The following is a 13,569-nucleotide window of genomic DNA, read 5'->3' on the forward strand; positions in this document are numbered from 1 at the left end:
CGATGCGATTCCCTCCGAGAGGAGCGCAGACTTCAGATCCAACGTGACTGTTCTCCCTGCAGAAGATGAATGACGTCTGCTTAAATGAGACGCTTCGCCGAAACAGCTGAGATTGAAGTTGAGTCTCCATCTGCGAACCGTCCTGTAATCTCTTCACCGACCCCCCCTCAAGTCCAGCCTGTTAACAGAAACCTTATTTAAGAAGAGCTGGATTAGCACAGATATAAGGAAAATATAACCGAATCTCTTTCTGCTTTTAGACGTTGAACATCTACAGACTTTTCCTGAATTTCAGCTCCACTCTGCCAGCTGGTTTATTTACACCGCTGATGCAGGCAATATAAGTAGCAGAGATTTAGTCTGTGTTCAGAAGTACGGGGGAAAACTAATCGCGTTTGGCCTGTAGGCCGTTTATTAACACCACTGACTTAACTACTACAACAACAACAGCAAAAAGTGGCACAACGATCAATGGCTGCAGTTACATGGACCATTAGTAATCTGATTAAACACTGATGTCATGTAAACACTTCAGTCTGATGAGATTACCTTGTTGAATTTGTGAAAAGTGGTTTAAGTCTGCATATGTCGCAGTGCAAAGCATGATGGGATCGAGCCAGAAACTGAATCAAACAATACTCTTGGTGTATGATGTTGATCTGATTACTTTTTTCGGTGTTCACGTAAACCGGATGATGCTCTCAGTCGCAGTCGGCAGAACTGAAAAACATAAATCTGCTTTGTTCACAGCTGAAGTCGGTGAAATTCAGGTCAGAGGACTCTCGGATAATTGTCTCGCCTCCCTCCAATCCCTTCTGAAACTGCTCCAGATTATCCACATTTGACATTTTTATCCCTCTGACCTTGTAGTTTTCAACTCCGTTTCCTCCCGAGGGGAAATCGTCTGAACTAACCGTCTCCTGCCGTCCTCTGAACATCCGGCCCGACACTTCAGGGGCGTCGGGTCAAAAAACAAACTCTTTAAACTCTCCGAGTGTTTTTTAAATGAGCTTTATGCTTTTTAAATGCCTTTATTCTTCATGAGAACATATTTTTCCCGATAGGAAATCATATTTAAAACACCAAACACTGTTATTTCACCTTCTTTCTTTTTCATGTGACTGATTCTAAAACAACCAATCTTCACTCAGTTCCGGAGTTTTGAGACATTGATGTTCTTCTTTGTAAGCAAGGAATCAGTGTGAAGCTGCGCAGATGGCTGAAGATTAAGATCTACATCACAGATGGAAGCAACGTTCCTCCAGCTTATACTGACTGGGCTTTTGTTACTGTTCACAAAGGAAACGAGCATCCAGGTTTCCAGTCGATATAAACGCTTTTCTTCCTTCCCCTCCAGAAACGAGCCAAGGGCCAGTTGCTTTTCGATAACGTGTGCGACCATCTCAACCTGCTGGAGAAGGACTACTTCGGCATCACGTACAGAGATGTAGAGAATCAGAAGGTAGGAGGAAATCTGCAGAATCGTGATGTCGGTGTGGAGAACGATTCCCTGGCAGCAGTGAAATGAGAATCGATTCGATTAACATGTTGACTTTTTCTGTTAAAGCAGCAGTTTTCACTCACCTGTTTTCCAGAATGTTGAAAGCTTTCTGTGTTCTGTGTTTCAGAATTGGTTGGACCCGTCCAAGGAGCTGAAGAAGCAGATCAGGAGTAGGTTGAACACAGAAGACGCTGCACTCAATTGAACTTTGATTTGTTTTCTAAACCACCTTGTCTTCTGTGTCGTCGTCAGCCGGTCCGTGGAATTTCGCCTTCAACGTGAAGTTCTACCCTCCAGACCCGTCGCAGCTGACCGAGGACATCACCAGGTGACCCTGCGTCCATCTCTTTCTCTTGAAAACGCCAAGCAGAGATCAGAGCGACTGACCGTGCCGTCCCCACAGGTACTACCTGTGCCTGCAGCTGAGGGACGACGTGGTGTCGGGCCGCCTGCCCTGCTCCTTCGCCACCCACACGGTGCTGGGCTCCTACACGGTGCAGTCCGAGCTGGGCGACTACGACCCCGACGAGCTGGGCAGCGACTACATCAGCGAGCTGCGCTTCGCTCCCAACCAGACCAAAGAGCTCGAGGAGAAAGTGATGGAGCTGCACAAGACCTACAAGTGAGTCAGAGCAGGGCAGACGGTCTCTGAAGACCACCGGCGCTATAACTGGACGCACTCTGCAGCTGAAATCATCCATGAAAACATCCAGGCTAGAAGAGCTTTATTCATCTGCTTCTGGTTGGTGGCTGATGTGTTGTGTCTCGTCCAGGGGGATGACTCCGGCCGAGGCAGAGATTCACTTCCTGGAAAACGCCAAGAAGCTGTCCATGTACGGCGTGGACCTCCATCATGCGAAGGTAACCCGTTTACAGCCTTTGTTTTTCAGAAGTAGCGCCAGAGGGAAACGGTTAACTGGTGTGCAGCTTTCAAGAATGTGCTGAAGATTGAACTGTGTTGATTTCTTAGACGCTCCAGGGAGTTCATTCTTGAATTCAGCTTTTAAATCGATCTTTCTGGAGTCGTCCTCCTACAGACTGTTAATTAACACCAGATATGATGATGATGATGCTGTCAAACGTATGGCTCCCGGGCCGGAACCGGCCCGCCACAAGATGAAATGATGACATTAACTGCAGTACAATCATTTGACCACCAGGGGCGCAATTTAAGCTCAGTCAGTTTAATACACAGCTGTAAAACTCCGATAATTTCTAGAATTTGAGTTTTTCTGATCATATACGAACCAGCAGACTGTATTTTGGAATTCAAGCCACATGTGGTCAATTATTTTCTGCCTTTGAAGATGTAAATATTATTAGAAGTGATTAAAATCCACTAAAATGTGCTGACATACTTCCAAACAGGAAAACTCATACTAAAACAAAGCTAACAGAGCTGACTTTTGTGAATGGGACATTGACCTATCCGCTGGAATAAACGGCGTGCTGAAGCTTCCTCTGCGTTGGCGGTAGCGGCGGCCGTCCTCGCCGTGCAGCATCACCCCAGAGATCGATCCTCTCTCGTGACCCTCTCATGCCGTCAGTAGCAATGCTTGGCACCACAGCGCCGCCGCTTCACACACATCACCTCCGCCTCCGCGACGCCTCGGTCTGAACATGCTGACTGACTGACATCTCACCGCTTCTTCTCACAGTTTGCGAGGGTTGGGGAGGGAGGGGGGGGGGGTAGTCTGGAGCCCAGCTCGACTTGATTTTACCGTGCATGAAATCGAACCGGCTGTTATAGCGGCGGCCGTAAAGAGAGAGCAGGAGTCTGACTGCCGTCTTCATAAAGGAAAATTACAGCCATCAGTCTTCTTGATACCAGACAGCCGTCAGGGCGCTTTGAACGGCGGAGTGTGAGAAACGGGAACGGATATTGCCTCCACAGATCAGATGGAGGAGATGGCAGAGACGAAGCGGCCTTGATCAGGCCCAGCAGTGCACAGTGTTTCCTCTGCGAGTCGCGCTTTGATACAAAAGAAGAGAAAAACAGACGCACATATCAGACCCGCATCCCTCTCTTGTCTTCTCTCCTCTCTCATGAAATGCAAAGTTGGTAGGGAGTCTCTATGAGAGCTTGGCTCCAGCTGAGGGAGAGGTAAGAGGCTGCTTCCCATGTGCTTCACCTGAACGAGTGTGTGTGTGTGTGTGTGTGTGTGTGTGTGTTTGTGGTTTCCACAAGTGCATGGTTCCATCGCGCGTAGTCACTTTTCCACATCCCGTCCGGTCACTCCTCCATTGGTTTCACCCGCTCATCTCACGCTTGGTGCAGTGAAGAGCGGCGTCCCGTGCTTCACTGTAGCTTCCGCCGCCGGGCGCTGCTCCTCTCCTGTCCTCACTGGGAGATTAAAGCTCCTCATGCCTGACTCAACTCTCCACTTGCCTGCTTTGTTTACCCTCTTATCACCATAAGGCTCCTTCCTTCAATGTCTTCTTTGTTCCCGCTGTGCACCGACGCCTGAACGCCTCCCGTAGATCCTCTAGTCACTTCATGATTTGCAGTAAAGACGAGCGGCGCTGTGGTCAATGACTTCCTGTCTGGGCGCTGCGTTGCTCTCCCCACCTATGAAGGAGATTCACGACCATTTTCCTTATTTCAGTTTGATTTTTCTTCGTGTGTGTGTGTGTGTGTGTCGCTCGCAGGACTCTGAGGGTGTGGAGATCATGCTTGGAGTTTGCGCCAGTGGCCTCCTCATCTACAGAGACAGGTTGCGGATCAACAGATTCGCCTGGCCCAAAATCCTCAAGATCTCCTACAAGAGGAACAACTTCTACATCAAAATCCGACCTGGAGAGGTGAGGAACGCTTCAGGAAAACTAGTTTTCACTAGTCTTCAGCGTTTGCTGAGATTGTCGTCATTTTCTGCAGTAATTGTTTAGTTTTTTGAAACTGTTGATATTTTCTGCTGTTTCCCGTTCAAGACGAAACGTGGCCCCTGAACTGGGAACACACGAGCACGGTGCTGAAAAGGCACATTTAAACACAGCGTTTTCTCTGTTTTTGCAGTTTGAGCAGTTCGAAAGCACGATCGGTTTCAAGCTTCCAAATCACCGCGCTGCCAAACGGCTGTGGAAGGTGTGTGTGGAGCACCACACCTTCTTCAGGTGAGAATGTCGAACAGCCATCATGCTGTGACGGTAGAAATTCCTCGTCTGGAGCGATACGTCCCCCCGGTGTTGTCGGGCGCAGTGAGCCGGTCTGACGGCTCTCCGGGGGTTTTACCGCGTCACGGTTTGGTGAACGGGTGTGTGTTTGTTCCCGGCGACAGGCTGGTGTCCCCCGAGGCGCCCCCAAAGAAGTTCCTGAGCCTGGGCTCCAAGTTCCGCTACAGCGGCAGGACGCAGGCCCAGACCCGCCGGGCCAGCTCGCAGATCATCAGACCGGCGCCGCTCTTCGAGCGCTCCTCCAGCAAACGCTACAACATGTCGCGCAGCCTGGACGGAGGTGAGGAGAGGCGGAGTCGTTCTCCCGACGCCTCGGGCGGATGAATCAAACTCTCGAAGGCTTCCGAACGAGGCGTCGGCGTTCCTCTGACCTCCGTCACGTCTGGCTTTCAGCCCCCATCACGGAGAACCACGAGACTCTGATGAAGGACGGCGTCGCCGACGGGGCGGCCAAGGTCATCGCCAAGGGAGACATCATCACCACGGTGACGACGGAGAAGAAGGCGGAGGAGGAGAGCGCCGAGCGGGAGGACGCCCAGAAAGACGCCGCCGAGACTCCGGACGCCGCCACCACTACGGCGCTCAGACAAGACACCAAGGTACAGCCGCACGGCGGCGCGTGAGTGGCGGGCGTCGGAGGACGCCCCGCCCAAGAGCTGCTGGGACGCTTCTAGAGTTTAATTTGATTTTCTTTCCCGATAGATTGAGCTTACCGCGCGGCCCGACGAGGCCTCGACGCTGCTCATTCTGTGTGCGCTTTACTAATTAGCTTTTCTTTTCTTGTCCTTCCTTTGACCCCTCACACTACACTCGTGTGTGTGCTCATGCGTACTCGCCCTCCTCCCCCTTCGCTTCCCTCACACACACACACTCACACACACGTCATCGCCCCCCCCTCCCCATCAGTGTTCCCCTCATGTGTTCACGACCGACCCCCTCCGCTCCGAGCTCTCGCTCCCCTCATCCCCCGTCTCATCCACCAAAGTCCGGCGGCGGCGCAGGGACGGCGCCCGCAAGCGGGCGTCGTCCGTCAGCCCGGCCAAGAGCGGCGCCGGGCGCCAGCGGCGGCAGGCCCACGCCGACCGCAAGGCGGCGCTGCTGGAGGAGCAGGCGCTGCTGCTGTCGGCCCGCAAGCAGAGGCTGGAGCAGGGCAAGCGGCGCCACGGCGGCGGCGGCACGCTCTTCTCCTTCTCCCTGCACCTGCCCGACCTGTCGTCCATCCTGGACGAGGACGGCTACATCACTTTCCCCGACCTGTCGGAGATGCGCTTCCTGCCCGAGTGCGCGCAGAACTTCCTCCCCATCAAGTCCCCGTCGCTCATCCCCTGCTTCCTCTTCATCTTCTTCTTCCTGCTGTCCACCTCCTTCTCCGTGCCCTACGCCCTCACCCTCTCCTTCCCGCTGGCGCTGTGTCTCTGCTACCTGGAGCCCAAGGCTGCCTCCTTGACCGCCTCCATAGCCCAGGGCTACCATGACCATGACAGTTCAGAGGAAGAGGAGGTGTGTGTGTGTTTGCGTGTGTGTGTGTGTGTGTATGTTCCAGTACAGTGACGGTCCATTCGAGCGGTTAATCCCGTGGCTCCGCCGTCTCGCCGGCTCGGAGCCGACCTGGAGACCGTTGTGTGTCCCAGCGTCTTGTCAGCGTCCTACTTTCAGACCTTCATCTCTGCCGCTCATCCCATCCTGCAGACGCATCTCCACCTGCATCGCCCGCGCACAGAGATGAACCCGCACGCCCCATCATGCCGCGTGGCTCAGGAACCGTTTACACGACGGCGCTTCGGGTGGAAACTCATTCTGAGCATGTGCAGAGGAGTCGTTAGCCGCGTTTCCTCCGTCTCCATGGAGACGGGCCTCAGTCTCCTTCAGAAGGTCTCGTTTTCACCCGTCTCCACAGAAACGGAGTCTAGGGATGGGTTCCAAATGCTGCCGAGTACCGATTCACTTAAAATTAATAACGCATCCTTGTGACTGTGAGAGAGTGGAAGAATTGGTGTTTTTCCCAGCCGAACCTGAACACAGCATCGCACACACACAGGAGCGTTCAGTCAACGATGCAAATCACTGCGGCGGGAAAACTTCTAATCTGAGGAAGCTCCTGGTTTAACAGAAGATTTTTCTCAAGGCTGAGCAGAGCGGCTTTTCAAACAGCTTCACGATCTACGGCTGCATTCGGCACTGTTAGCATGCTAGCATAGCACCCATTAGCGAGTCGGCTGCAGCCAGGAACAAATTAACATTTATGACCACATAAACACTCTAAAGCACCGGGAATTGGTACCGTACTGGTTCAGGTGTGAACCGTGCCCATCCCTGACGGAGTCAAGTGTTTTCCAAAAGTTCCGTTTTCAGTTTTAGCGTTTTCTCCTGAAGTCGTGTAAACGGGCTCTCAGACTCGGCGCCATAACGTGAGGGTTAGACGCAAAGTGCCGGCGCCGTCCATCACTTCCTCAGACTTGTTCTTAACGCCGACTGCCGGATTTCCATTTCAAAGAAACAGAACTCTAAATATTTGACTCTGCGTTCTCATTAGACGTTTCGATGATTAGAGGTAATCAGCGCTCGTCATTGAATCACTAATTCCTCACATTTGAAAACACAGCTTTGTGTCTAACCCATCTGTGTGTGTGCGCTATCGTGTGTGTGTGTGTGTGTGTTTGTGTGTGAGTGTCTCATCATCACAGTGATGATCACCAGCTGCATGGGAACACCTCCACCTTCATCCTCGCTCTCAGTCTCTCTGCACTGAAACCTGACTGCGTCGAAGCAGCACGGATTCAGATGAATCATTCAGATTTCTCCGGGAAGCGTTTGAGCGACGGGGTTTACTGGCGTTTTTCCCTCCGCCGCCGCTCGTGCCGAGAGACTGCGACTCGCTAAGACATCCAGATCACCCTCGGCGTCGACATGCATGGAGCGGAGGGGGGAGGGCCTGAAAGTCAGGTTACTGCTCAGCAGCTCAATTGTCAGATCCGGTCCTCTGCGCTGCGTTCGAGCGACGGCGCAGCAGACTTGGCGGCCGCCTGGAAGCAATTCCACCAAAAAGTTCGCATCCTGAACCCAACAGCCTAAAGCCTCGTGACCGACCGAGGGTTCAACTTCCTCTGACTCTGTTTTGCTTGCTTATTTTTCATTTGCTTCTTATCTTTTCTTTTTTTCTTTTTTCTTTTTCGTCCTCCTTCAGATCTTGTCTGTTGTGTTTTCTGAAAATGTGTCGCCCGTTTGGTCAAGCAGTTCAGTTCATTTCCATTCGTCCCATCTGTGGTTCTCTCTGTACATTTTGAAAATCACTGTTGTGGAAGACTTACAATGTGGCTTCTTCTGGTCTCTCTCGCTTGCCTCTCGGATCGGTTTGTCGAAGCAGACCGACAGCGAACAAACTGACTTTGCCTTTGACGGAGAGATGACGGCCACAGAGGTTTGTACATCAGAGAAAGACTGTGAAACACCGAGAGGACTTCTTTATTGGGGCTGTGATGTTTGTGAACGTACAGTCAGATCAGTGTGTCTCTCTGTCGTCTTGCTGCCCTGCATGTTTTGCTCGATCTGGACCCGTTATGGACATTCAGTTCTCCCTTGTTTTGTTTTTTTTTTAAGTCTTCAACAACTTTTGAGTTTGTCTTTGAGTGTTTTATCATCTGGAAGAAGAGATGCTGTGAACAATTGCGAGATAAGTTAAAATAATATCGGCTCCAGAAGGATCTAGTATTCCTGAATGACGTCAAAACAAACTTCAGGATCAGGAGGAAACACTGGTGGAGAAGTTTGACTTGAATTGGGTTTACATCGTTAGTAGGCAGTGGTTATTCGCTTTAACAGGTTTAATAACTTCAGCAGTCTTCCTGTTGAGTTCACCTGACTGTATTCTTCCAAACAGCTGAGCGCGTCGGTTAAATCGAGGCCTTTCAGTTGTAAATAAGTGTTTCAGGTTAGTACAGCAGGACTCGGCAGTGTGTAGACAATCAGTTTGAAGCTTTTTTTTGCTCAGTTGTACACTTTCTATCAGATTTCAAAAGGATGTTGGAAGGATGTTTTATTTTGAAAAGTTGGAGCTACAGGCAAACATTAGGAAATTCCTGACTTTTTTTTTTTTTTTCCCTTTTGGGGGGCGGAGGGGGGCTATTTTACCACCATATTTTCACTTCTCTTAGTCTGATTGTTCGTGATTTCGTTGCTCAGGTAAAGTGAACTCACTTTGCATTTAGCTCCGAACCAGGGGTGTCAAACATAAGGCCTGTGGACCAAATTCAGCATGAGAGATTCTCCAGTCCGGTCGACAAAGCCACCAAGCAAACCGTTCAAATTTCACAAAAAACATAGATTTTGTGGGTCAACAGACACACTGCTGGGATTTAAAGCTTAAAGTTAAAGCGATACCTAAACATTTTGGCAAATTGGCCCATCTAGGGCAATTCGGTAGTCATTTAGAACAGCATACTTACTTTTTTTGTGAGGGCGAGCTGTTGTTTATTCAGCGGTGAGTCTGAGGAGAGCTTCACGGCGGACATAATGGAAGTGGATGGTACAGTAGCTTCCCTCGTCAAACTCATCAATCCAACACAATCCAACAACCCCAAAACACACTTTGGTGGACACGTTATAATCCCCACATTCACTACGCTGTGAAATATTAATGCAAAATTACGAGATTGAGCGTTTTTTTGCGAAGATTGCCAAGACGGAACTACTTACTAAACATGGCGTCTGGGCGTAGTGATCTCAAAAGAAAAAATAGTTCCCAATATTTGCTTCAATGTCGTAATGCTACAATATTATTTGTTGGTGTTTCACAGCGTAGTGAATGTGCAGATTATAACGTGTCCACCAAAGTGTGTTTTGGGGTTGTTGGATTGTGTATTTGATGAGTTTGACGAGGGAAGCAACTGTACCGTCCACTTCCATTATGTCTGCCGTGAAGCTCTCCTCAGACGCACCGCTGAATAAACAACAGCTCGCCCTCACAAAAAAAGTAAGTATGCTGTTCTAAATGACTACCGAATTGCCCTAGATGGGCCAATTTGCCAAAATGTTGAAGTATCGCTTTAAAGGTTCTAGTTTTAGCGGTCCAGTCCTGTCAAGGTGAAACTGAAATATGTTTGACAGCCCTGATCTGAAGGGTTCTGGGTAACGATCACCAAACACTCATTTTCTTCTCCTTTTCCGTCTCGCCTCTCCGCCTCTGGTTTCCCTCTTCCTGACTCTCTCCGTTTCCCCCCTCGTGCTCTCTCGTCTCACGCTCTGTGTGTCTGTATGCTCTCTCAGTCGGACGCCGACGAGGACTCTGAGATGCGGACTCAGGTACCCCGGGCTGGCCCGCTGGCCCCGCTCAGTGCATCGCCCCTCCACCAGATGCACTGAGACGCCACTCACGCCGCCGCCGCTCGCCGTCACCGCTCCACTCTTTCCCCCGCCTTGCCTCACAGACTGCCGCTGCTCTCTAAAACTCGCCGTTTTCCTCTCCTCCTCGGGGGCTTGCTCTGTGGAAACAGTCATTTTCATCTTTTCTTTGCTGCCGCTTTGCTGAAGTGTCTCATCTTTTCAGGTTTTTCTTGAACTTTCCCCCAGACTCACGCTCCATCATGTCATTACCGTGGAAGACAAAGCTCCCGTTTTCTCCTCCTCGGTCACGTCTTCACACTTCTTTTTCCCCTCTTTGTGTCTTCGCAGTATAGTTTCATAAGACGAGTAAAAGGGGAAAACGTTTTTATCAGGCATAGTAATCTGATGCTGGAGGTTGGTAAAGCATGCCTGAACCCAGCATGGGCCTGCTTCTGGTTACTGTTAACGCATAAACCTGCCGGTGTGACAGGCGGGATTCAGTTTTTTGCTGTGTGCATCCGTCTCCTCGACTCCGTTACGACCAATAAACCACTAAACCAAGTCGGTGTCGAGCTCTAATGAGATTTGGGAGTGTTGTGCTGAACTAAAGCGGTGAGCCGGTCTCTGCATGCCTCATTGGTTTTCATTCATTTAGGCTGGTCTTAAATGTGCTTTTGGCATTTAAGCACACGCTGTTTGGTTAACAGCCGTCACGGGGGGGGGGTTCGTTCTGTTATTTGTTTTGAGATGGCCGGTTCAGGTCCGAGACGACCTTTCTCCACGGCTGCTTTTTTTTTATGTTGCTCAACATGATTATTAGTAATTGATTGGATATGCGAGTTACGTGAAGCATGGCCGTCGCTCGCCCCCCCCTCCCCCCTCCCGCTCCCGCCCTCACCCACCCCCCCGTATCATGGTTGATGGGCCGATGCAGGACACGGAGCCTCCGGCGGAGATGGTCAAGCACCAGACCAACATCAGCGAGCTGAAGCGCTCCTTCCTGGAGACGGGCGGCGGCGGCGGCGGCGGCGCGGCCGGCCTGACGGAGTGGGAGAAGAGGCTGTCCTCGTCTCCGGTCCGCTCCCCCCGGGCGGACGAGGCGCCGATGATAGAGCCGCTGGAGCTGCAGGACGTAAGCTGCAGGCCGACGCATGAGTGTGTTCCGCATGAAGCCGCTCCCGGGTCCAGAACGACTCCAGAACCAGTCTGACGCGCTTCACGCCACGTCTGAAACAAGATCATTTTTTTTAGCAATAAGCGATCATAGAAATTTGTCTTGGTATTCCATCCTGAGGCTTTTGATCGGGTATGACTGCGGTGTGCTGCGAAGCTTCATCTTCACTCCTGATGTGTGGTTCGACCTGATAGACCGACTGAAGCGGCGCTGATTAAACTCTCTAAGATAACAAGGAGCTGACGTGAAGCTCCGGAGCGTCTCTCCTCCAGCAGCCCGATGGTCTGAACACCCTGTTTTCTGTCTTAACGGAGCTGAACTCTCTTCGTTTCTCTCCCCTGCAGACTAAAGAGGAGGAGGAGGAGGAGGCAGGAGACGGGACGAAAGGAGGAGTGGAACCAAAAACCATCGAGGTCAGTTTGCGCTCAAGGCTCCGTAATGTAGTGATTTAGCCCATTTTAAATGTAATAAAGCCCATAATGTAATTACTGAATCACTCTGATAACTTAGTACATAAAGGAGCAGCAAATAAAAATAGGTGTAGTGGATGAGACTCATTCATGTAGGAGCGCACTCGGTTATCACTGTGATAAAAATCGTTTTCACTAATCAAATATGAAATGTAAACAGGACTGCAGGTAATGAAAAACACGTTCAGTTGGAGCGATTTGATAAGAAGTGGCTGTTAGCGAACGACACTCAGACGTCATTTGCCCAGAGACGCTGTGATTAGCTCCTGACAGGATGTGCTCAGACTCCACGAAACTTCTTCAAATTAAAGGGAACTCAATTGAATATATTGATCCTGAAGACACTTCAGTGTTCTGAGCTTCAGATGGTTTTTAATTCCACACAACAGTGTTTAAATAACTAAATTTAAACAGAAAAGACCTCTAACAGAGACGTGAGCGATCAGAATGCTGGATCTAGTGTTTCCTGTGGCTGCGGTGTGGATCTTTGTCTTTTTCACGTTTGGCTCTTTCTGCTTCCTGAAACCACCTTTTAACCACTTTTCTGTCGAATCTTCTCTCCAGTGTCTCAGATGCGACTTTGTCGTTTCATAGTGGGTCATTTCTGCCATTCTGAGATTAAAAGTCTCACTTCCTGTTTGTGTGTCCGGAGCCGTCCTCTGTCCGTTAACCTGAGCGATGCGTTTCCAACGAGCCGAGTGTCTCCCCAGGCGGCAGCAGGATACCTGGTGAAATACGTGGTGGATAGCGTGGTGACGGAGGGGGCCACCTCCTCGGGCCCCCACGGCATCAGTCTGTCCACCACCATGGACGACGACGTCTTCATGGACGGGACGCTGAGGGAGGTGGAGGAGAAAACCCCGGACTCCCAGGAGGAGGCGTCGGAGAAGGTCAGCCCCGGCGCGGTGAGGCAGGAAGTGTCGCAGGCCATCACCGACAAGAAGGGAACGCTCATCATCCTGAAGGAGGCCGAGGAGAAAGAAGACACCGAGCGCGAAGACGCCAGTCCCCCGGGGGGAGACGGAGAGCCGTTTGTCTCCGGAGAGTTCGCAGTCGACGAGAACGAAATCCAGCGCCGCTCCTCAGAGGAAACGGCCGCCGCCGTAGAGACGCCGCCCGCCGCGGTCAAGATGCTGAGTCCGAAAGAGGAGATTCAAAATGAAGACGTGACCCGGTTCAAACGCGTCGACTCGCCCAAGAAGGCCATGGCGGCGTGGATTTCCGAGGAGGCGAAGACGGAGGCCACGAAAGAGACGAAGACCGAAGGAGAGACGCTGCAGAAAGTGGAAATCTTCACCTTCGAAGAAGTGCGGTCGCAGCCGCCGGAGTTCCCGGTTTCTGAAACCTCGGCTGCGTCTCTGGCAGTGGTACCGTATGAAAGCTCCGTCCCTCCACCAGCACCACCCGCTGCCTCCCCTCATCGCCCCCTTCTGACAGCCGTTAAACCCGTTTAACAGGAGTGAGAAGACGCCCCTGCATGGCTGACAGCCCCCTAACACCCAGACCCAGCTGCTCTCTGCACATCTAACCGCTGCTGCTTTCTCCATTCGACTCTTTTGGGTTTGGTTTGTTTTTTTTTTTTTTTTCTTTACTCCTCAGTTTCTTGACAGCTCAAACCGCTTGCCTGCCGCTGATAAGCAGAGAAACGGGGTCTCAGACTGGCTCCTGTTTGTGTCGCAGCGTTTTGCTCCGCTCCAGCGTTTCTTGCTTTTAGCTCCGTTATCAGTTTCCTGTCGGCGCCGACTTGAGAGCGCCGGCTCGGAGCCGCCGCTGCAGCTTTTCCCCTCCTCATCCTCCACAATCCGCTCCGCCTCACAAACAAGCCAGCAGACAAAACTGTGCGGATCTGCCTGGAAAGTTTATTTCACTCTCGTTCAGAAACCTGAAAAGCCGATAAAGTGGAAGACTTGAAGGGTTTCCAGGGAAGGGTCCGT

The 13,569-nt window shown here is 51.2% G+C and overlaps 1 protein-coding gene across 1 annotated transcript in view; it reads left to right on the forward strand.

Annotated features, from left to right (window-relative positions):
• epb41l3b (erythrocyte membrane protein band 4.1-like 3b) overlaps window positions 1-13,569 on the forward strand; it is a 32,694-nt gene that overhangs the window by 13,490 nt on the left and 5,635 nt on the right. The window contains exons 5-21 of the mRNA XM_030114463.1: window positions 1,358-1,462; window positions 1,629-1,671; window positions 1,754-1,829; window positions 1,905-2,123; window positions 2,275-2,362; window positions 3,561-3,605; window positions 4,151-4,303; window positions 4,515-4,612; window positions 4,777-4,952; window positions 5,066-5,271; window positions 5,579-6,172; window positions 8,037-8,090; window positions 9,935-9,970; window positions 10,340-10,405; window positions 10,926-11,123; window positions 11,510-11,578; window positions 12,346-13,002. Of these exons, the coding sequence (XP_029970323.1) occupies window positions 1,358-1,462; window positions 1,629-1,671; window positions 1,754-1,829; window positions 1,905-2,123; window positions 2,275-2,362; window positions 3,561-3,605; window positions 4,151-4,303; window positions 4,515-4,612; window positions 4,777-4,952; window positions 5,066-5,271; window positions 5,579-6,172; window positions 8,037-8,090; window positions 9,935-9,970; window positions 10,340-10,405; window positions 10,926-11,123; window positions 11,510-11,578; window positions 12,346-13,002 (2,883 nt within the window). The remainder of the gene's footprint in view (window positions 1-1,357; window positions 1,463-1,628; window positions 1,672-1,753; window positions 1,830-1,904; window positions 2,124-2,274; window positions 2,363-3,560; window positions 3,606-4,150; window positions 4,304-4,514; window positions 4,613-4,776; window positions 4,953-5,065; window positions 5,272-5,578; window positions 6,173-8,036; window positions 8,091-9,934; window positions 9,971-10,339; window positions 10,406-10,925; window positions 11,124-11,509; window positions 11,579-12,345; window positions 13,003-13,569) is intronic.

This window comes from Salarias fasciatus, chromosome 18 (genome assembly GCF_902148845.1).
Source record: "Salarias fasciatus chromosome 18, fSalaFa1.1, whole genome shotgun sequence".
Taxonomy (NCBI): Eukaryota; Metazoa; Chordata; class Actinopteri; order Blenniiformes; family Blenniidae; genus Salarias; species Salarias fasciatus.